Consider the following 24447-nt stretch of genomic DNA (forward strand, 5'->3'; position numbering starts at 1 on the left):
GCTCCCGGGGTCCGCCCGCGCCCCACCCCTCCACGCGCCGGGAGGCGACTTGGGGCGCAGGCGCACTCGCCGCCGCGTCTGGGTCGGCCTCCGCTGACGTCAGCACGCCTCGCGGGTGCCGGTCCCCCCGCCCCGGCCCCCGAGTTCCGAGCGGGCCGGGCGGGGGCGGGGCGTCGGGCCAGCTGAGCTATCCCGTCAGACCGCGCCAGTTTGAATGAAAGCTCCTCAAGATGGCGGCGGCCGGGCCCGAGGCGCGAGGAGGTGAGGGCTGGAGAGCGGCACCCCGCACTGTCCCCCGTCCGCCGGGTAAACTCCCGAGGCCCGGGCAGCGGGACCGGGACGCGCGGGCCGGCCGGAGCGCGACGCGGCGAGACGCCGCCTCCCGCGCTGCTGACACAGCGGCCCCCAGACGCGCGCCGCGGGCCCCTCCCTGCCCCCGGCCGCTGACCCTCCTCGAGGCTCGGCCCGCGCGCTGCCCGCAGTCTCTTCCCGCGCCCGGCCCCCGCGAGGCCCGGCCCGCGCGCCCCGCTGCGGTCCCGCGGACCCGGCCGCCCGGCCCCCGCCGCCTGTCGGGCCCGAGGCCCCTCCCCGCCGGGCCGCCGTGTGGGGGCGTCCGGGCGGCTCCCGCGAATCCCTGCGCGGCTCGAGGTCCGTGGGCACGCGGGGGGCGCGACTCCTTTGTGGTGGTTTGAGCGGGACGCCTGCGGTCGCGCTGGCTCTAGAACTGGGGAGCGGGAGGACCCAGGTGGTGTGCGTGTGAGACCCGTGTCAGAGGAGCGAGAGGGGTCGGGGCTGAGGTGTGAAGGCTAAGCAGGGAAATGGGTGAGGGTGCACGCCGATTCGGCCGCACTGGGAGGCTCGGTTCCCGGTGGGAGGAAATCCCAGCACGTTGGTCCTGGAGGCGGCAGCCCCTGGTTTACGGGAATCGTTATCCCCACCGGGAACTTGCGTAGTGTTTATGTGGACACCAAAGAATTCGGGGCTGAACGTGGGTTTGTGCGCGCGCTGAAAGACTGGAACTTTCACTGCGTTCTAGAATTGAAAGGTGTTTTCCAGCACTGCGCCTCTCTGCATGGATTATGGATTCATTATCCCCCAACTTTTCTTCCGCTAGGGGTTAGTGTGAACTAGCGTAAAGTTTTTGTGGTGGTCGTGAAATGTTTAATCTCACCAATGGATTCTTTTTCTGCCTTATTAGAGGCAATCGGAATTGTTTCCAGGGGATTGCAGTTTTTTATGTTCCAAGTTTTCTTATTCTCCAAAATAGCATTTCCATGGAGGGCTGCGTCTTGGATCCTCATGTTACTTGGACTAGGTGAAAATGGTAGGAACGGCAGACAAATCCACCTTGGGTAGATAGTCCAGAGGAACCTCCTTTTGCATGGGATCAGCATACTGAGCTTAACTTTTACGCAAAACATCCTGAAGTTTTCTAAATGGAAGGGATTTAAGGGGTCGCTTCTATTCGGCCACTCCCCTAAACCCAACCACCATTCCGAAACAAGCAAACTCTCCCCCCAGATTTTGGAGGGAAAATACTTTTCACTTTCTTGGTCTAGAATTATGAGTCCGTTGTAGGAAGGAGGTGAGGGGGTGGAAATCGTACTTCACGGTTTCTGACGATGAAATCGTGTGTGAGTTGGGGAAGGCGAGGAAAGGCTGTATAGTAGGAACAGCTGTGCTCTCTTCCCTGGAAATTACCTCCAAACACAAAAGATTATCACAACTACCTTGGAGAGCTACCAAGTAAAGCTTGAGTTCACTGATAGATTTTGTTTGCTAATCCCAGTTTACTCCAACTCTCACATTTTTTTTCAGTGAAGCTGAAACCCAGAAAGTTGGAAACCTCCCCAACGTCATGTGGCTAGGTGGCCTCTTGGAGGCTGGGGCAGAAGACCCTTGATCGTCTCTGGTGCTTCTCATAGCACTAGCCATAAAGCCACGTTTATTATCTATTTCTAAACATCAGTTTGTGTTAACATATTTTTAATGCAGTATGGTAGCATACTGTTTACAGGAATTTGAGGGTAAAATCTTCAGCAGGGTTAGTTACTGGCTACTATAAGGTTGGTTATGAGTATGTCTGATTTTCTTCAAGCTTGGTGTATGGATTATGTAAATTGAATACTCTCTCTGTATTGTCATTCTTGGCTTTGAAAACGATACAGGAAATGAGTATCACAAAACTCAGCATACTCTCCATTATTTTAACTCTCAGGTTTATTTACCTTGGTAATAATACATTGCAGCATGGGCAAAATTGGAGTTAAAATTTTATGCAAGCTTCCAAAACGTGAAAAGTAGGCCATATGATGTATGAGTATGTAACTATACAATTAGATTTCAATTAAATTTCAGTTCTTATTGTTCAACTAAGAAAGGGGAAAAGTTACTTTTTAACAATATAAGATTATTTTAAAATATATTTAAGATGTATTTCCAACAATAAGTATGTCATCAACATTTTATTAAAACATCAATTCTGTGTAGAATACAGTGAAAAAGTCAAAAATATTATCTTGACCTTTTAATCTGTATGTAATCTTATGCAAGCTTATAGACATGAAACATTTTGTTCAGGTGGCCTAGTAGAAATTGACATCAGTTAAACAGGTAGAGTAGAAGACCCATGAGGAAATCCAGGAAGACCAATTTACCAAAATAGTTCTTTAATGGTTAACTTGTAAAGACATGTAAATGGTTTCTTGTCATATGAATTTTTAGTCTTATAAATTGCCAGTTGAAGGGTGGGGATATAGAGGTCTTAAGTTTTTCCTTTTTTTGGTTTGTTTTTTTTTGTTTTAATTGAGTAGCTATTTCATTAGTAAAGAATTCTATTTTCTTATTGTAGCTTGGTGTGTGCCTTGCCTAGTTTCACTTGATACTCTTCAGGAATTATGTAGAAAAGAAAAGCTCACATGTAAATCGATTGGAATCACCAAAAGGAATCTAAACAATTATGAGGTGGAATACTTGTGTGACTACAAGGTAGTAAAGGTAAGGCAAATATCTAGACCCTTAAAAGAGACCTAATCAGACTTCAATTCAGTATTTCATATTTCTGTAACATAAAAAGAACCTTAAAAGCTCTTCTTAATGATTAAAATTCTTGGCCATAATAAATTTATATGTCCTATCATCTGTTTTGCCAAATAACATTGAAAGGATTTTTGAAACATAAAATGTTCTTACATTAGAATATTTCAAGGTGCTTATATCAATATCATTCTACATCCAACTCTTGATTATCTCCAGGTGGATTACCAGAGCAAATGCATCATCTCAGATTGGCTTCTCCTGTCATCATTTTGTTTCTGAATCATATTTCCCCACTATCACCTGAGATGAACCTAGAAATTTGAGTCAATTTTAGTGTTACTGAATCTCCTCAAGAACCACGCCCATTTGTATTTGCTGTCATCCTGTCAAACTCCAGATAGTAGTGAGGTTCTGTTGTGCAGTAGAGTGGCCTGGAGTTCAGTCATCTCTGGCCTTCATTTAGTACCTCGTGACTTCAGCAAAGTCATGTAACTTCTCTGGGCCTCACCTTATTGCTGTTCCTCTTAAAAATGACAGGGTTGTTCTTCAAAAAGCTCTTTCAATCTAAACCTTACGATATGTTTTTTGAGTAATTCGTCTCTCCGTAGCCTACCTCTTCTACAAGAACTCTGTTTTAATTAATTTATTTGTCAGTTTTTCCAGATGAATGAATCAGGAATCCTGTTTAATTGTTTTCCTTCTCTCTCATCTTCCATGTGGATTCAGTCATTAAATCCAGTTCTTCCTTTGAAACATCCATCTTCTTTTGGTATCACTGACTTCCTCACTTGGTGGGATTTTATGATAAAGAATTTCACCTACACTCTCAGCAGCTTTCAATCCCCAAACAGCCCAGTCATCTGCTATCTCAGTTTATAAACTCTGGCCTGACCAATCTAATGGCAGGTGTCACATAATCACACTTCTTGGCTCCATTACATATTAGTTCTCTTCTCACACTGCTCAGTTTTGCTTGACAAGCTTTTTATCTTTTGCTTGCTTCTTCCATTCTTGTCATCACTTTCCCCAATTTTATTACTCTTCTGGACTTCTTTCTCCCTAATCCTCTCATGTTCAGCTGCAGACTTCTACCTCATTGGATCCTTCAAGGATGAACTCTCAACTGTCACACCAGTTATCTATCTGTATCTTTGTTCATTCTTTCAGAGGTGTCACCACTTTTCTGTTTTTTTCCTACCCATCCCCTTTAGAACTTTGCTTAATCTATGATGTCTTTTTTTTTTTGTATCGAGTGCTGTTTTTCCATGGATTATCTTAATTGATAAACCTGTTCAAATCATCCCTGACCTTCAGAAATCTTTCTTTGATCTTGCCTCCCCACTCAAGCATTTTCTGTCTTTTCCTTCTACTTCATTTCCCATTAACTTTTTAAAAACAGCTTTATTGATATAAATTCCCATACCCTACAATTCGCCATTTTAAACTGTACAATTGAAAGCTTTTTGTACACTCTCAGAATTATTCTAGAATTGGCTGTGGACATGGCTGCATATTTTCATTACCCTAAAAAGAAACCCCATGCTGCTTAGCCATCACCCCCAAACCTCCCCAGTCTCTTTTTCCCTGTTAACCGCAGGCAACCACTAATCTGCTTTCTGTCTCAGTAGATTTGCCTATTTGGACATTTCATATTAAATGGATTCGTACAATATGTGATCCTTTATGATTGGCTGCTTGCCCTTAGCATAGTATTTTCAAGGTTCATTCATGCTGTAGCATGTATCAGTACTTCTTTTTTTATTGCCAGATACTCCATTGTATGGATATATCACATTTAATTTATCCATTCGTCACTTGGTGGACATTTGGGTTGTTTCTGTTTGGGGACTATTATAAATAATGCTGTTACGAACATTCATGTGCAAGTCTTCGTGTGGGCCTGTTTTCATTTCTCTTGAATATATACCTAGGAGTTGAATTCCTGAGTCATAGGGTACCTCTGTGTTTAACCATCTGAGGAACTGCCAAACTGTTTTCCAAAGCGACAGCACCATTTTACATTCCCACCAGCAGTGTATGAGGGTTTTGATTTCTCTCCATCTTCCCCAGTGCTTGTTATTACCTGCTGTTTCTCATGGGTGTGGAGCATCTCATGGTTCTGATTTGCATTTCTCTGATGGCGGATGATGCTGAGCACATTCTCAAGTGCTTGTAGCCGTCTCTGTTTCTTTGGAGAACTGTATGTTCAGATCCTTTACCTAGTTTCTTAAATTGGGTTGTCTTTTTATTATTGAGTTATAATAGTTCTTTGTATATTCTAGATAGTCCCTTATCAGATGAACTGTTCCCCAAAAAATTTCTCCTGTAGCTTGCCTTTTCGCTTATTCACTTTTTAACCCACTCTATTCTGATTTATGCCTCTCTCAGTGACCTCCTAATTGCCAAATTTGAGGACCTTAACTCCTACTCTACTTACTACTTTGCAACATCTAACACTGTTGGCTACTCTTTCTTCTTTGAAGCTCTTGTCTTGGAGAGAGTGCCTGGGTTCAGATTCTGGCTCTACCATGTACTAGTCGTGTGACCTTTGGCACATTATGTAGGTTCTCTTTCCTTCAGTTTCTTCCCCTGTGTGACGAGGATCGTGACACTACCATCTCATAGGGTTACTATTAGCCACCCTGACCTGCGGTGGTCACTCCACAGAAGTGTGTGCTGTCGTCATTGTTACTCACCTCTCTCTCCACTCCTTCTTGCCACCAGTTGTTCTTACTGTTCTTTCAGAATGTCTTTTACAGTCTCTTACCTGTCCTTCCTCTGTTGATACGTAATCTCCAAGGCTCTGTCTTTGGCCCCCTTCTCACCTGGAAGCTGCTCTGTAGATGACCGCTTCCCAGTGGTTTCTACTTACATCTGTTAGGCTCATGACCCTCAGATCTTTGTGAGGCATTGACTTCTTTCTGAGCTTCATTTCAAACTGGACATCCCACAGGTACCCACATTCAGCATATTCAGAACTGTGCCTGTTTTCCTCCCTCAAATCTGCGTCTTGATCTAGTGTTCCCTATCTAGCTTGACAGAATCATAATACTGTCAGTTACCTAAATTAAAAGTTCATACTTTTTTAATTCTTCCTCCCTACCCTCTAAATCTAATAGGTCATTGGACTTTCTGATCTCTACCTATTTGTCTTTTCCTGTTATACTTTGACAGAGTTAGTTACCAAGGAGTCTGTGCTTACATTGTTGTTGCCGCTTTTCTTTCTTATACAGAATTCTGAGCATTATAGTTCAGTTTGGGTAACTTTTCCAGTTAGTTTCTCCTTCATCCTCTTTCTGATTTCTTGCCTTGGAATAAGCACCCTTAGCGCACTTAGGTCCTCAGTGACCCACTTATATTCCCCATTTCTTCTCCTGCCTAATACAGATTATTGAATCTGTAAGCCAGTAGTACTTCAACATACCTCTGCCTTTTCTGTCCGTCTGTCTGTGTCTCTTATATTCAGGGCAGGTGAAAGATCTTATGACCCTGTCCTTTTCTTGCATGTTCCCCTCCATTTAGGTGGTAAAAAGACACTGTCTCACTACCATATTCTTCAGAGCCATTGCAGTTGTTTCTGAAACACTGCTGTGATGGCATTAGGACCTTCCTTTAGCCCTTTTAATGGCTCCCTGGTGTCTGCCAGTCCAAGCTGAAACCCTTTGGACTGAGGTTCTTTATCATCTGGCCACCAGCCCCCTTTCCAGCTCCATCTCTTGTAACATATCCTACTTACTAACCACACTGATAAATTCTTCCATGTAGCTACGGTTTGCTGAGTATCTCCTATGAGTTGAGCATTCTTCAAGCATTGAAAATTTAGCTTAAAAACAGACATAGCTTATATTCTAGTTCTTGAACATATCAGGCACCTTTGTGCCCTTTTGCTGTTCTCATCCAGTTCCCTCTTTGAAATATTGTTTCCCTTCTCTCCTTGGCAAAATCCTGCATGGCCTACAAAATTCAACTGAAAGGTTACCACCAACCATAGAGCCTTCTTCCCTTCCCCACCTCTAGCAAAATTAATTGCTTTACATTCAGGACTTATAAAGCACTGTTCTTGTCATTATTCTAGAACTGTTCACATTTTGTAGCTTTTTTTTGCTTCCCTGCTGAACTGTCAACCATTTGAGGGCCAGGACTGTGTCTTACTATAGCCTCTGGTACGTAATGGGTATTTAGTTCATGGTTGATGCATTGAATTGGTTGTGTCAGTGATTTCTCCAGTCCTCACAGTCACTATTAGACTAGACCTTCATAGCTTCATGCTTAAGCTGTAGCAGCAATCTGTTGGTTGATATGTCCTGTTTCATCTTTCTGTAGTCTCACTCAGTAAACATTTGAGTTTTTTCTGTGTGTTAGGTACTACATTAGGCAGTGGAAAAATAAAGATTAATGAGAAACTGTCCCTAAACTTAAGGAACTCACAGCCCAGTGAAAAAGACTGACAAGTAAGTCACAATGCAGTATAGCATAATAAGCACTAAGACAGACATCAGGACACAATCTGTGGGAGGTATGCCTAGGCTGGGTCAGAGAAGGCTTCCCAGAAAAGATAACATCCAGCTGGGGCCTGATGAGACAAGTAGAGTCTTTCCTTAAGGCTTTAACATAGAGAAAGGGGTGGTAGGATCTGGGAGTGGGAGACAGAGACGTGTGAAGGAACTCCAGCCATTCTGCGGCAGTGGGGAGGCATCTGAATGGCTCTAAAAAGAGTGACACCATCAGATGTATAGTTCAGAGAGTGTTCTCTCTGCAGAGGGGAACGTGGATTGGCAGGAAGGGGAATGACACGTGTACAACTTACACTTTCTGAAAGGCTGTTGGAGTAATCTAGGCAAGAAGGGATGGTGCTTGAACTAAAGTAGCAGTAATAAAGATGAAAAGAAGTAGGTGATTTTTTCATTATCAAGGATATAAAATTCAAGTCTGTGCTTTAGTGGTCAGGGGCTTGGCTGAGGATCAGCAGTGGAAAGCGTGTGGTGTGTGGAGAGTAGTACTATTCACCGAGACCCAGGAATATTAGGAGGATTAGGATGGGAGGACTAGGTGGAGGTTGCAGAAGGTTGAGAACATTTAAATGTGAGATGACCAGTAGGCAGTTGGAAATGTGGCTCTAAATCAAGAGTGAGAACTAACTGGAAACATCACTCTTGAAGTGATTGTCAAAAAGATGGGAATTGAAGCCCCAGGACTGGGTACAGTACCCCTTCAATAATTCTGCAGCTGTTTCTCCAGTCTTCTACCATCTACCGTGTTACGCACTGGGCACTAGCAGTCTCAGCAGTGAATGCACCAAGCTAAGGTCCCTGATATCATGGGGTTTATCTTTCATCGAGAGTTGAAGAACCTTAAATGTCATTGTGCAAAGGACTTAATTACAGTTGAGGTAAGGCTAACATCACAAAAGCCCCTAGCTCATCCTGGAGAGAGTAGGCAGGTGTCCATGAGGAACCGATGTTTAAACTTAGTACTAAAGGGTAAAAAGATAATGGGGGAGAGTCCTGAGTCAGAAGAGAGCCTGGCTCCTTCAAGGAATTTGAAATATGAGTGGAACATAGTCAGCCAGAGGGATTGAAATGAGGCTGAAAGGATGGGTCAGGCCCCAGAAAGTGCAGCTCCTTGTATGCCAAGAGAGGAATTCGGGACTTTATCTTAAGGGCAATAGGGAAATGTTCTATAGTTTTAAGCACGGGCGTGGCATGGGGAGGGGATGTGTTGAAAATGTTACTCTGGCTGTTGTGCCATGAGTGGATTGAAAGGAAAAGAGGCCACTGCAGTAATCCAAGCAAAGAAAACAGGCCAAGAGCCAGGACTGAGGAACAGTAAGGGGTACTCACAGGAAGAACTGTCAAAGCAACTGAGAAAAATTGGCAGGAAAGGTAGGAAGAAAATCAGGAGAGTAAATCATGGCAGCCTGAGGAGGAGATAATGTCAGCAAAATGGAGTTGCGACCACTGGGTCAAAGAAGTGTAAAGCTTCCTCTGCATTGAGCAATGGAGGTCACTGACACCCTTAGAGCATTTCTGTGGTATGAATAGAAGAAGCCAAAACAGAGTGAATTAATAAGTTGGAGGTGAGACAGTAGGGTCAAGTAGTATGGGCAGCTCTTTTAAGAACTCTGGCTTTGAAGTAAAGGCTATGTAGGGTCTAAAGGTGTTTATAATTTTAATTTTTTTATTTTTAAAAAATCCAGTAGATAACATGCACATGATTTTAAAAATTGAATGTTATAAAGCGTCTTATACTGAAAAGAATTCTTCCACCCTGTGACCTTAGTCTCCGATCTCTGAACTTTTAGTAACTTATCAGATCTTTTAGAGATCCCTTACGTATTCAAGCATTTATATTTCAAAGGAGGTTTAGTTTAATTTTGCTTTTAAAAAATAAGGGAGATTCAGATACCAGTGAGGATCAGGAGAGAGCAAGAAACTGAAGAGACAGGAGAGGGAAGTAATTGATGGTGGAAGGACATCTCTCCTGTTTTATCTGCGGTCCCGTTCTTCTCTAGTTCCACTTCCATGAAGGGGTGGAAATCAGGGTTACGTGCTCCTGAAAATAATGGGAGAGGTGGTGGGATAGAGACCCCGAGGAAAGTGGAAGAGGTCTGAAATAGCCCACTCAGGAAGTGGAAAGAATGCTTGCTGGGGGAACAACAGGGCAGTTACCATGATGAGCTCATGTCGGGGTCCAGTGGAACCCCAAGGATGTAAACTGTAATCTCGGTGCTGTGTGGTTTTTTCCTGTGCCATGTTCTTGCCACGTCACCCCTTCAGACAGAAGGATTTCTGACAAAACTGGGGGTGCTCCTGATTAACATCCTTAGCTCACCAGTGAAGAACCCCCAGCACATCGGCGGGGCTTCTCCCTCAGGAATCAAACACTAAAGAACTATTACCCAAAGCTTTGATTTCTTAAAGTATCCAGGTCATTTGGTGTCTCTAGGACTACCACTATACTGCATGGCACGTACTAACAAAATATCCACATTTAACAAGAGTCATATTCCTAAAAGACTGATTGCGCTTCAGAGTGATTTGTTAAGAACTGGAATAACAGAGATCATTAGACTAAAAGCTGAATTTTAGAGATCAGCAAAGCAGAGCTCCAAAAAGGGCTTTTCCAAGGTCATGTTGTTCATCTGTGTCAGGTTTGGGCCTCTAATCCAGGCCTCACAATCCCTACTCTGTCAGTTACTGGTATGAAAATCCAGTGACTTTCCATTGACCATAACAGTTCTCCAACTGTTCCCATGGAACACTGGGATTTTCATAGTCAGATTCAGACTAGTCTCCCAACTAATACTGAATGTGATGATTATTTCAAAACTTGCAGGGGAAAAATAGCTAATGGGAAGGTAGATTTTTGTTGTTCTTCTTTGTGCTCCCATGTATATGTATTTTAAAGTGATTGTGCTTGCAACCACTTACTGGCTACAGATGACAGAACAAATATTGAAAAACCATGAATTGCTATCTCCAGGTTAAGCTGAACAGCTTGTATTTCTTTTAAGGATTCATATAGTTACTAGTGTGGTTTTTATATTGCATACATATTGGTGGTCATATTTTTTGTTATATATTCAGAAACATTTAGTCAAAGCTTAGGATATAGTAGGGAATTGTGCTTGGTTCTGGGGCTATAAAGAATAAGATTCCTTCCCACAAATGGCTTATAGTTCAGATTAGAAATGGGAACACTAGTTGGCAATAACCAGTCGTCCTTGGGCAAGAGAGGCAGGAAAGACTTCACAGGAGAGATGACGGTTGAGCTGAGTTTCAAAGATCAGTGGGTTTTTCTACACATAAGAGATGAGACTGAAAGAAGTGTTCAGTAGACAAAGGGAAGAAGACATTCTAACTATAGAAATAACTGTGTGAACAAAGCAGCAGAAAAGTGTGAAAAGGCATGTTCAGTTACTAACAGCAGTTCATTGTGGCTGGAGGGTGGTGTGTGAATGGAGCCATTTTGGAACATTGAGTCAGGGAGGCATCAGTCAAGAATGATCTTTGTTATAATAGGAAGTTTGAGTTTAAGTCTTTAGGCAGTGGGGGAGCCATTAAAATTTTTAAGCAAGAAAATAACAGAATGGCTGGTACTGTGGAATTTTTTTTGCTTTTATAAGAAAACTACACTTTAGTAGAGACAGAGTAGAGTGTTGTCAGTCTGGAGGCAGTAGGAGATGAATGTAATAATCCAGGCAAGATTGAAGGCTTGAAGTAACTAGCATTATGATAATAGAGATGGACCGGAAGAGGTATCTAAGGAAACTTGGTGATGGGTTGGATTGAGAAGAAGAAAGATGTGAGACTGACCTCCTGGTTTGCGACTTGTGTGACCAGGTAGATGGGGGTGAGGCTGCCATTGATGGGGAATACAGAGAGAAACCATTTAGGAACAACAGTGGTGAGTTCCATATGGATAGATTGATTAAGAACCTGTAGGACATCCAGTAGGTTACTGACTACATGGGGTGGCAGCTAAAATTTTGGGTGTATCAGCATACAGTTAAAACCATTGGAGATGTGGTTGCCCAGAGAGAACATTTAGAGCAAGAAATCTTAGCCTGGAATCCAAATATCCTGAAATTACCCATTGTATCGTACATGTGACTTTTGATAGGGGAAGGTCTATAACTTTCTTCAGATTCTCAAAAGAGAGAGACACTTGTTTAGTGTGAAAAGGGGCCAAGGACAGAGCCCTGAGTGTCTGCATTGTATAAGTGACGGGCAGAGGTCTCAGCAAAGAAGGCAGAAAAAGAACAAAAGTGAAGAGAGAATTGTGATATCAAAGCCTAAGGAATGGTCAGATGAGGACTGAGTTGGCTTGGCAATTAGAAGATTGGTAGAATGTTCCTAGTAGACAAGGTGGAATGAAATGTATTGATATTGAGTGAAGCGCCCCACAGAAACAGCATGGTTTCTGAGAATTGTAAAAAAAAACATTGGCCTACAGTAAAGTCAGGTGTTGAAGGCTGTCCAAAATTTGCTCTTGCCTTGCTGTTACAGTTTTCTCTCTTGCTTCAGTGTTCTAGACTTTAAAGCTAGCTAAATCCATCTCTTCACTGTTTTCTGGATACTTCATGCAAATCTTTGCTCCAGGCTTCTGCTTGCGTTTTTCATCCTGCCTGCCCTGTGCCCTACCCAACAAATGCTATCAATCTTTCACATTGTAGTTTGTTCTGCTTCCTCTGTGCCTTTCTCATTGACCTATATTGATTTCCCTCTTTATATTTTAGTGGTATTTATTGCCTTATTTGTTTTGGCATTTAAAATTGCACCCCCTTGCACTGCTACTTATTTTACATACTGTTGCCTTCCTTTCCCAATGAGATTTTGCTCCTTTACTTTACATCTCATCACACCCCGTAGTGACCGAACTTTCATATGCTCATTATGGATATAAAATATTTGAATAAATTTAACCTAAGCCAAACATAGTGGGGGAAAATGTTTTGAAGGAAAAATTCATATGATGCATTGCAAATTATACAGGAGTGATTAATGGAGGATTTTTACAATTGCGAGTGATTAATGGATGATTTTTACAATTGCACTCCATTTCTATAGGTAATCAAGAGTTGATTGCATGTCTGCATAAGGTAATGATATCCTATAAGACTTTAGAAATTTTTGGCTTTTATTTGAAATTTTAGGGTATGGAGGTAATTGAAGTCAAACTGATTTTTCTATATAAAATTATCTTATTTTTCAAAATGGAAATATCTTTTTTGGATTTTAAAAGTAAAATAAGGTTTATAAAATAAAAGGCAGAAGTCTAGAAAGTAGAAATAAAATGTTACTAATATTTATATAGTACTCATATTTTAGAAGCATCCATAAATTAAGTAGGTACAATGTGATTAACACACAGAACTTAATCACTAAAAATGCAAGTGACTCATCCTTAAACAATATATTATTTTGGAAGCAGACTGCAGTGGCATAGTGTTTTTAGTTTCGCTGAATGATAATTTAGCTTAATCATTTGACTTGAAGCCACTATTTCTGTTTCTTTCATTGTTTGCTGGTAACTTCTGGTAAAACCAGGGCTATGGTAGGAAAAACTGTAGCAGGAAAAAAAAAAAGAGGACCAAGGTTGAATTACCTTATTTTGGAATCAGAAAATTTTTTAACTTTTTAAATTAAGGGGACTAGGTAATGTTAGATACTGCCAGGTGGATCTCGTTATTACTGAGCATGTGTCTGCTAACAACAGTCCCAAACTGTAGTAGTCACCTGACAGGAGGGAGGAACCACGTGATGTTTTAGTGAGCCCGTCTGACTAACACTTCAATGTATGTCGAGGTTCTTTATCCCCTGTGGAATCATAGTACGTAGTTCATAGAAGTAGAGTTTTTGTGCATATGCTCACACCATAATTTAAACACTTTTTTTTAACAAAACATATTCTGACCATTTTCACAAAGAAGCAAAGGTCTTTCAATTAACAAGCATTACTGTGTGTTGAGTAGAATATAATAAGACATCGAGATGAAGATAAGCTCTCTCCCTAGCCAGGTGACCTCCTGCAAAGCTGCCTCAGTGCTGCTTACCCAGTCGTACCTCCACAGTGTGGCTTATACCACTTTTCCTAGACCTTCCAGGTAATTTGGCATTAAAAAACTATGACTAGTAAAATATCCTTACTTTACAATAAAAACCTTTATTAAAAATTTCAGTGAAAAAAGCACATGTATCCCAGTTAAGTTTTTATCAATATCTATGAACTAAAATAACTACAAACCATAAAATGCAGTTTAACCACTTTCATATCTCAGAAGGCATTTTACCCTAGCTCTCATGGATATATGTTTGCTATTCCAAAGAACAAAGACAAAATTGAAAGTCTTTACTTGAAAAATTTTTTTTATTATATACACTAGACTACCTTTTTTTAAGAGAAACTTAACATAGCATTGCCTGGCTTTAAGGGAAGAAAACAGCCAATTACTGGGGTGGAAGGCAAGATTTCAGGTACCGTGGTGGCCAGCAGCAGTCTGAGGGCTAAGTCAAAGTATTTGATATTTGGTGCTTTGAGGGCCTGCCACCTAATCCAACCTTGGGCAGGTCTAAGGTAAGAACTCTCTGGAATTGTGCTGTCCAATAGGAATATAATACAAGCTACATCTCATACAGTCGCCCCTCTGTACCCCTGGGTTCTGTACCTCAGGATTCAGCTAACCCCAGGTAGGAAATATTTGAAAAAGAAAAAAAAATTCCAGAAAGTTCCAAAGCAGAACTTGAATTTGCCATGTACTGGCAACTATTTATGTAGCATTCACATTACATTAGACAGTATAAGTAATGTAGAGATGATTTAAAGTATACCAGTAGGTTATATGCAAATACTATGTCATTTCACATATGGGACTTGAACATCCATGGATTTTGGTATCTGAGAGGGATCCTGGAACCAATCCTCTGGTGGATACTGAAGGACAACTATAATTTTAAATTTTCTTGTAACCATGTCAAACAAAATGGAAAGAAACAGGTGAAATTGCTCTCAATAATACATGTAATTTAACCCCAAATATTATTTCAATATGTAATCAATATTTTTTAAAAATTAAGAAATATTTTAAGTTACTTCTTTGTGCTGAGTCTTTGAAAAAGTGCAGTATTACACTCAGAGCACATCTCAATTCCGACTGGCCACATTTCAGTTGCTCAGTAGCTGCATGCAGCCAGCCACGACTGTATGGGACAGTATGCTCTAGAAAATCTAGGAGATGTGTGCCCAGGACACTGAGAAAAAGAACTTCCCTCATATCCAATGTAAAATATTAAATCACAGACCTTAGAGGATGCCTGCATCTGTGCTGGCCAAGCAAGCCACTGACCTGGGTCATAAATTATTCACTTTGGCACAACCTATTTCCATGATCAAGATACTTTTTTATTTAACTTGATCACTGTTTGGTAACATATTTATGAATTTCAGTACTTTTATCTTTCTCCAAGTGCAACTCTTTTGCCTGTGGTCAAATATTATGCCACATTTAAATTATATACACATATTTTATGTAATATAAAGAAAAACAGTTTTACTTTTATGATTTGTACTTCATCTGCTAGTAACCTGTGACTGTGTATTCTGAACTTTATAAAGAAAAATGATAGTGAATCCCTTACCCTTTAAGATACTATTTTCAGTAATTGGGTCTGTCATAATCTGATTTGCATTTTCTTTTGTATTTTAAGGATATGGAATATTATCTTGTAAAATGGAAAGGATGGCCAGATTCTACAAATACTTGGGAACCTTTGCAAAATCTCAAGTGCCCATTACTACTTCAGCAGTTCTCTAATGACAAGCATAATTATTTATCTCAGGTAAAGAAAGGCAAAGCAATAACTCTAAAAGAAAATCACAGAGCTTTGAAACCTGCCATTGCTGAATACATTGTAAAAAAGGCTAAACAAAGGATAGCTCTGCAGAGATGGCAGGACGAACTCAACAGAAGGAAGAATCACAAAGGAAAGATTTTTGTTGAAAATACAGTGGACTTAGAGGGCCCCCCTTCAGACTTCTACTACATTAATGAATACAAACCAGCTCCTGGAATCAGCTTAGTGAACGAAGCTACCTTTGGTTGTTCATGCACAGATTGCTTCTTTGAGAAATGTTGTCCTGCTGAAGCTGGAGTTCTTTTGGCTTATAATAAAAATCAACAAATTAAAATCCCACCTGGTACCCCCATTTACGAATGCAACTCAAGGTGTCAGTGTGGACCCGATTGTCCCAACAGGATTGTACAAAAAGGCACACAGTATTCACTTTGCATCTTTCGAACTAGCAATGGCTGTGGCTGGGGTGTAAAAACCCTTGTGAAGATTAAAAGAATGAGTTTTGTCATGGAATATGTTGGAGAGGTACGTTCACCTTATCTCATAGCAGATAATGTTCAAGGAAGGTTTATGCTTTTGAAAAGGTACCTTTTAACCTCAGTAACATAAACATTTGGTACGTTTTGATATTATCATTTGCAAGTATGTACAAATTTCAGATTTGAGAGAAGGATTCACTGGCATCATTAGAAATATAAACTTGAATATGAACAAAAAAATTACATATAATGACAAATGAAGTAGTCATCTTTCAACAAACACCCACTCGTCATTGAAACTGGTATTTGTAAATCTGAAAATATGACAACTATTTTTACACAGAAGTCCTAAGAAGAAAATCAGATCTAAATACATCCTGACTTGGAAACTTTTAAATGGTAATTTACTTCATCCATTTGACCAAATATGATTAAGTGTAGTTGGCAAAACTCAATTTTGTATCAGCATGAAAGATATTGTAGAGTAGCAAGTATTGTAAAATATATATAAAAACATTTTTTGCATCCACCAATAAGAAAAATCCAGACTCTTTGTAACTCAGCTACAAAGACATTCTCTAAATTACCAAATACTAAGCAAATTTATTTTTATACATGTAATGTACATATACAAAAAATAGTATTTACCATATACTATTCTAAGCACTTGATGTTATAACTTATGAATTCTCTCAACTCTATGAGGTGGTAGTATTCTCTCCATTATTATACAGGAGGAAACTGAGAAAAGAAACAGAGAAATTAAGCAACTTGTCCAAGGTCACTTAGTAGTAAAGAAAGAACCAAGATTCAAAACCAAGGCTCCAAAATCAATGCACTTCACCCCCGCACCACACACTTCCTCATACTGAATGGTGGGTTAAGCTGTGGCTAGAAAAATATGAGTGTGACTGTGTATCTGGGGTGGTCAAATCAGATATTTTAAAAGTTGTTTGGAATTGGATCACCTTTAATTATCTGTATTCATCCAGAATTCTGAGGTTAAACAGCATTCCTATTTTGATCCTTATGTTTTTAGACAATGGCAGATTATTATAAATCACTACTTAGGATACTAGATCTTATGTAATCAAACTGTTCTCTTTTTTGGTTTAATGAATGTGGCAGCTAAATTTGGCTGACACCATGAATCACTTGAGACATTTTTGGTTTCTTAAGCTGAGCATGTGGTCAGGCTGTTCTTCAGAGCAGAACTGTATAGGTGACGGTTGTGAGCTATAGAATTTCATGAAAACCACCTATTCTACAAAACTAAACTTTCCATACAGGTGACTGCAAATTTAACATACCTTCTCTCCATATTTGTAACAAATTACCATTTGTAACTGCACATAGATTAGTTATAGGAAAAATATGCTTTTAGAGCACATATACTTGTAAATTTAGTCCTTTACATTTCATTATGTCCTACAGAGAGCTGTAGTTGTGTAGCTTTTTGAACATATAAATAAATTAGAATCAAAGTAGTATGTTTCAGCTTGTTAATTGGTGGGTTGTCCTAATTCTCATTTAAACAATGGTACTTCTTTTGCACCATCATTTCTCCTCTTTGATTTCCCACCTCTTTTCATCTAGCTCTTCTAGAGTTTATGTGAATGTTTATTTTGATAGCACTTTAATTTCTTTTTATGCACTTGAAGGCATTAATAATTAATTTATGGATGAATGTTTCTTCAGTTCAGCAATAGCTATATAATATACTGTAGTTTTTTCTTTTTTAGGTAATCACAAGTGAAGAAGCTGAGAGACGGGGGCAGTTATATGACAACAAAGGAATCACATATCTCTTTGATCTGGACTATGAATCTGATGAATTCACAGTGGATGCAGCTCGATATGGAAATGTGTCTCATTTTGTCAATCACAGTGTAAGAGATATTTATTAAAGTATAGAGAGGACTAATTAGTACTGTTTTAAAAGATTTTCTATACTTGAGGAATAATTATCTTTAAGTTATATACTCTTTCATTTCATTTCCAAAGTATTTTAATAACAAGGCCCTCTTCTGTTAATTCCTGGTATTATTGCTGTTTTAGGAAAATTCATCAAGGTAGCTACCAAATACCATCCATTTTGCAAGAATCTTTACATATCTTACTTCTTTTAAACTTTTCAACAACTTTATAAGATAGGTATTATCCTGTCCTCATATAAAGGAGGAAGTTAATGAGCAGAGGAGTTGAGAGATAAAAAGTTTAAGAATCAACACATAACTATATGGGTTACAGAAGTTAACACAGTTAAATTTAGGATATACAACTAAAGAAAAGTAGATTGCTGTGTTCTCTTAAAATGTAAACATGTTAACGTTTTTATAAAATTTAAGAATTTCTAGAGTATTGTAGTATTTAAGGCTGCTTGTTTGAAAAGAACTTAGAATACAGTTGGAACCTTAACTCCAACATCTTATACTTTATAAAAACTATTTCCAGAAGTAAAGGAGGGTTAGGAGTTACTGGACACCTACTAAATGCTAGATGGATAACATAGTATTAGGCTTGTGAGATTGATACTATCTCCATTTTATAGATTAAAAGGAAAATGTGTCTTGGAGACTAAGTTCTATAGCTGACCATATAAGGAGGTAGACCATGTTCATCTTTTGATGGATTTTATACCAAGAAACTAGTTTATGATTAGTAATGAAATATCAGAGACCTTCTGACTTCTTTGTTTTCTGGTTTACTTAACTGTTTAATTTTTTCTTGATAAAATTGAGATACTCTTAAAATAGATATATTCTGTTCAAGGACAATTAAACAGTTATTTTGATTTCTTAGTATGATTCATGGATCTTTCTTGCGTATGCTAGAATTTAGCGTCGAGTTCTCAAAATGCTGAATAATTCCAAACAAAAGTTTAAGAAATGAAACCCCATGCAGTATGAAATTTGAGTTCTGTGGTGTTGATTTGATTTTTTTAAAAAGTTACTCAAGTTCTTTAAATATGCCTTACTAGACCATGTTTTACTTTTAACTTCAATGATTCTGTTTCTAGATGTTCTACTTGGGCCTTTTTTGAATTTTCCTAGGTTTTTCAATAACTTTTGATACAGTAGTCCCTCCTTATCTGCAGTTTCACTTTCTGTGGTTTTAGGTACCAGCTGTCAAACATGTTCCAAAAGTATTAAATAAAAAATTTCAAGCAAAAAATATATATATGCCTTTCTAAAATATTTATAGGTGAAATGATAATGTTATCTAATATTTGCATTAAAATTCTCCAAAAACAATTAAGAAGTTGGAACTAGATGAAACAAGTTTGACAAAAATGTTAATAATCTTTGAAGCTGCATACTGGATATATGTGGACTTACTATATTATTATCTCTAGTTTTATGTATGTCTGAAATTTTCTATTAAGGGAACACAGTATTTTTAAATGTACATGCCTCAAAGACCTCTAAACAGAAGCAACTTAATTTCTAGTAGAATTTAAACTAATACTCCAGGAAATTAAAGATTTTATATAGCACATTAGAATAGCTCGTTCATGTCATCCTTTACTTAAATGGGTTCTCATGTTCCTTTTTAGTGTGACCCAAATCTTCAGGTGTTCAATGTTTTCATTGATAACCTCGATACCCGTCTTCCCCGAATAGCGTTATTTTCCACAAGAACTATAAACGCTGGAGAAGAGCTCACTTTTGATTATCAAATGAAAGGTATGGTTTTCAAATATAGTTTCTTTGGTGGAGTTTCAGTGTGAAGAATCTAATCAGAATAGAAGAGCTTAGAGCATCTGAACCAAACTAATATTAAGCTTTAAAAAAACAAGGCTATAAGAGTTTATCTTTTTGCTCAAGGGCATAAAGCTAATCTGACAGAGCTAATACTGGAATCCACATCTTCCTGACCTGGGGCTGAGTAGTGCTCTTTCTTCTACATCATGTTTCTGCCTGCTTTTTTCAGAACTTCCATATAGAAACTTATTTATTATAACACCTTTTCTCAGTATTACTTGTATTTAAAACAATTTTAAGCCTACATTTCTGAATATTTACTAAAAGATGTATATATCAAAATATTGAAAATATGATTTAAATCATATATGAGCTTATTCCATTCCTACTTGAATCTGGCTTTTAAAAAGAACATTTAATTCTATTTTCTTTCTTTTGTTTTTCTAAGTATGATGCCTTTTACATATTGTTACTACTTGACCTTGCTTTATGGCTCTTAAGAAATTCATGACATGAATGCTTATATATTGGATTTTACTAGTAAGTTTCATTATTTCACAAATCCATTCTCATAAATATGGGCTAATAACATACACTTTACCTCTCCTGACCCACACCATCCTTTCAAGACAGTCGTATTGATTTGTCTCTGAATATTCACACTTATTTACAACTGATAGAAAATTTGAAACTCATTATGAATTGTCTAAACTCTTTCTCCTGTATTTCTTTTTCTATGTGTTCAGGTTCTGGAGATATATCTTCAGATTCTGTTGACCACAGCCCAGCCAAAAAGAGGGCCAGAACTGTATGCAAATGTGGAGCTGTGACTTGCAGAGGTTACCTCAACTGAATTTTCAGGAAATAAAACTGATGATGATTATAGTTTTTTTCTAATGTTAACATTTAAAAAAAATAAGTATTTGGGACTCTTTTCATATTATCAAGATTATATACTATGTTAATTTACAATTACAATTTACAATTCATGTTTCAAACTGCTGGCCAAATGCATTACTGATGCTTCTGAAGACAGGAACACAGGGTCACACAGACTAATTTGAAATATACATATTCAGTGGTTAGATACCAAACATGAAAGGAAAACTACTTACAGATCAACATATGTAACCTTATGAAGTCGGTGTGAATAGAGAAATGCCTCCTTCAGTGTTTAAGTGTTAAACTGATGATGTAACAATCGCTAAGATCAAACATTCAACTTGCCATACACCTCAAATTTAGAGAAATAGAGTTAATTCATATTGGACAAATATGCAAGTTCTATTTTTGTTATTGTCATTCCTGTTTACCTACTTACTACTCATTGTATTTGTATTTGAGACAAATAGGTGATACTGAATTATACTCTATTTTCTACTCATTAAAACATTGGGATCTTGATATAGAAATTTAAGGTCTAAAATTAAATGTAAAAAAAATTTAATTACAGCTTGATTTAATATTTTGAAGCAGTCTAGACCACTAGGACGGGCAGATGTCTGAACCAGTAATTCTAAAAGATTTTTTAATCCTGTAGAAGAAAAATATCCAAAAAGTTCTCCCTAAAATTCTAGAATGGGTGGCTGTTATGCTTTGAGAGGACGGGGTGGTGGGACCAGGGGGGTTTTTTGGAGTGCTAAGCAGGGGAGATGGAGCACTTTAAGGGCCCCTCTTGATAACATGAACTAGGCAATCCATGCTAAGTACCTCCGGTCTCCACAGTAAAACAAGATACACCCTGGCAGCAGCTATATGTAACGATAATGTTCCACACAGTAGTTAACATTACATCTTCTGAATTTCAGGTAGTTTTAACATTTACTTTCCACCAAATTTAATTATTTTTATAATAAATAAAGGGTCTGCAGGCCCTTCTTAAGAAGTGATCTATATTTTGAACTGATACTTATTTTATACATGAATTTTTTTAATGTGATAAAGCTAAACTTGGCTTGGCCAATGTGTGTGTCTGAATTATGAGACCATTTATTACTTGAACTACAGAGACTGAAATGGATTATATTCATTGTTTGGGGGATGTTTGTTTTTTGTTTTTTCCTACATAGTGAAACCTCAGTCGAGAAAAACTATATTTTCATCTCTTTCTGATCCTGGGACTTCTAATCATGGTGTCCAACATGAAGGCGAGCAGCAGATAAGTCTAACTTTTGGTATTCTTAATTATGTTCTGCCAGACCTCACTGCCCAAGGCTTTAATGACCTACAGTAAGCTTGGGTAAAATTGAACTGACTTCAGGAATGCAGCACTTCACATCTTAATCCTTAACCTCTGTTTTGGGAGAAGCTACACTTTGTTATAGTGCTATCACAGGATTTTGCTCTTTCATAATATAGGGTAAATTGTTTACATTTTTGGAGCCTCTGAGTATATCTGCTCACCAAAATTTGCCAAAGGTGTCAAGGAAAAGTATATTTTTTAGTGCCATTTCTTGTTTTTCTTTATGAAAAAATAGTCACATGGTGTCAGTGGTTAAAAAAGCGTCACAGATTTACAGGTTGCTCCCGGTGACCAAACTTACTTTGAACTATAATTCTCACAGGTTCAAAGGTGTAATTGTAACGTTCTTTTTAAAAAATCAGTGTTTTACTGTCTGGTTATTTGCTCTTGTCTACTCTCTGTTGAAGAAATGTAAAGCTGGAGGACAAAGGGAAAATGACTATTTTTGGTAAACTCATTTTGTCTTGTCCTTATTAATAGAAACTTAATGAGCCTTTGAAATTTTAAATACCTGTGTTATCCTTAAGTTGTTAAGCTGAACTTAAGCAGTAAAATAATAGAAACTATTTAAACAAAGCTGTTAGGAGCTTTAACTATTTTAAGTCAACATTTAGCTTCTTTAGTTTCCTAAGTTGTCAGAATTTGTTCTCTCAATATAAAGCAAATATTCAAGGCTGATATTTAGATCAAGTTTAAACTGTCAATCCACCGTTCACGTTGTAGTAATACCATTGTTTGTGTATCACAATCCTCTTCTGTAGATACTGAAAACAATTGGTAATCTCAGGGTTTTTTCTCATATATGCACAAAATCTAGACTGCACTTATTTTTCTTATAATTCAGCAGTTTCTCTTCAGCAAAATAAATTTACTTTGCATTTGATTTTCTATTTATCATGGCTTAGCTTTATTTCTGAGTATTTTACTGTCATGTCCAGTAAGGTACAAAAGGGGCAGAAAAATATTGATGTATTCTTGACTACCTGTTATTGAGACTAACCAAAGGTTTATATACCATTCCTTTAAATGTTACTTTTAAGAAAGTTTATTATTGTCACGATTCATGCATCTGAATACCAGAGTAGAATTTTACACTTACGGTACGATAGGTGGATACATTTTTTAAAATTTTCAGCACTATTATTAGTCGCTAGGTACTTAAACATATTGTGCTAAGTATTGCCTGGAAAGTAGAGGAAATTTAGAATTAGAGCTAGAAACCTTTGAGCACGTCTTAGGCCCTTTATTTGTACTCCTGTACTTCTCACGAGTCTGTGAGGTTGTTGCTGTCTTCCCTATAGGACACTGATGAAACAGGCGTAGACAGCTAGGTAACATTAACATCCCCAAGATCATAAACTAAACTTGACTCCTTTAACATATTTGACCAACTTCAGGCAGATTTTTTAAAAAATCAGTTTCTACTGTTAAACAGACTTCTAAGTCCTGGATTCCTCTGTTTGGCTAGCCACTGGGTTTCTTTGGTGATGTATCTTGGCCTTTTGAAACTTTTCTCTTCACTTCTTTTATACGTCACAGTTCTTGGAGTAAAAATCAAGTGGCCACTGTAATTAACCCTGCCCACTTTTGTGCTCTTTTTGACAGGCATTAGTGACATAGTGGTTAAGAGCATGGACTTGGGGGTCTGAAGTGCCTTGAGTCCAGGCTTCACCCCTTACTAACTACACGAGCTAACCTCTCTGTGCCTTAGCCTCCCCATCTGTGAATGGGGACAGTACTGTATCTACCTCAGATGGTGGCTGTGAGGAGTAAGGAGTGTGTAAGAGAATTAAGCATTGTTTTTCACAGAGTAAGCACCGTATGTAAGTATTGGCTGTAATTATTCTCTTCTGTACTATAAACTTATACTCTAAAATATTTGGTGATCACTACAAGTTTTTTGATCAAAGTCTGTTCTAGTGCTCTTAGCCCTTAGATTCATTCAGCCAGCAATTATTATGCCAGACTCACATATGAAACAATGAAAACGTGGCAGTGTGGAACACTAAATTAATGCTAAGAATATATTCAGAAGAATGTTTTACAGGTATGTTTTAAATACCCAGCTTGGATCATACGCTAGACTATTAAAATGAAGTCTTAAATGTCAGTGAATGTGTACTGCTGTATATAGTAGTTACAATAATGATGTGTAACTAACTTTTAGAGCCTAAAATGAAACACGAAGTCTCTGGGTCCCTGCAGCGGGCTTGCTGTGGTTATGAGTACTGAACGTTTTCGCAGTCCCCACTGGTTCTCTCCAGTGACTTCATATTCACCTTGAATTTAAGCGATGGTACTCATAGGGGAGCTGGGCAAAACGGAATAATGCATAATCCTGCCCCAATCGTACTGAGTCTGTAGAGTGTATTTCATCAGAAACTTCATCAGGGTAGCATCGGAGCTAGGAAAAAAGGGGTCAGTGTTCCCTTTAAACTTCACTTCTTCCTCATACTCCTCTGCCCTCAGCCACCTTACTACACTCAGACCAGTCTCTGTTGGTGTACATATTAATAAAACATACTGCTGAGTAATTTAGGGCAGAGGCACTTGCTATAAATTGTCATTCAACATATTCCTCAAAGAGCAGTCAGAAGGGAGTTGCATGAGGCCCCTTACTCTCAGCCCTG

At 38.6% G+C, this 24447-nt stretch overlaps 1 protein-coding gene across 6 annotated transcripts; it reads left to right on the top strand.

Annotated features, from left to right (window-relative positions):
• The first annotated feature begins 116 nt into the window (after positions 1 to 116).
• On the top strand, positions 117 to 22712 carry SUV39H2 (SUV39H2 histone lysine methyltransferase). Of its 6 annotated transcripts, XM_057730638.1 has the most exons (7): positions 248 to 261; positions 12609 to 12640; positions 13556 to 13645; positions 15246 to 15917; positions 17614 to 17760; positions 19428 to 19557; positions 20322 to 22712. In XM_057730638.1, the coding sequence occupies exons 4-7, from the start codon at positions 15249 to 15251 to the stop codon at positions 20426 to 20428; spliced, it is 1053 nt and encodes a 350-aa protein (XP_057586621.1). In that variant the 5' UTR covers positions 248 to 261; positions 12609 to 12640; positions 13556 to 13645; positions 15246 to 15248; the 3' UTR covers positions 20429 to 22712. The 6 variants fall into 6 exon arrangements, with proteins under 6 accessions (XP_057586615.1, XP_057586618.1, XP_057586617.1 ...); XM_057730632.1 differs by lacking the exons at positions 12609 to 12640; positions 13556 to 13645 and adding an exon at positions 2852 to 2997 and having other exon boundaries at positions 117 to 261; XM_057730634.1 differs by lacking the exon at positions 13556 to 13645 and having other exon boundaries at positions 125 to 261.
• The last annotated feature ends 1735 nt before the right edge of the window (positions 22713 to 24447 follow it).

This window comes from Hippopotamus amphibius, chromosome 4 (genome assembly GCF_030028045.1).
Source record: "Hippopotamus amphibius kiboko isolate mHipAmp2 chromosome 4, mHipAmp2.hap2, whole genome shotgun sequence".
NCBI classification, from domain to species: domain Eukaryota; kingdom Metazoa; phylum Chordata; class Mammalia; order Artiodactyla; family Hippopotamidae; genus Hippopotamus; species Hippopotamus amphibius.

What these genes read in the sequence shown, in the direction of transcription:
- SUV39H2 (XM_057730632.1), top strand. Translation starts at nt 231, where the DNA reads ATGGCGGCGGCCGGGCCCGAGGCGCGAGGAG. An exon ending in CTCATTTTGTCAATCACAGT is followed by an intron (nt 17,761 to 19,427) that starts GTAAGAGATATT and finishes GTTCCTTTTTAG; the next exon opens with TGTGACCCAAATCTTCAGGT. An exon ending in TTTTGATTATCAAATGAAAG is followed by an intron (nt 19,558 to 20,321) that starts GTATGGTTTTCA and finishes CTATGTGTTCAG; the next exon opens with GTTCTGGAGATATATCTTCA.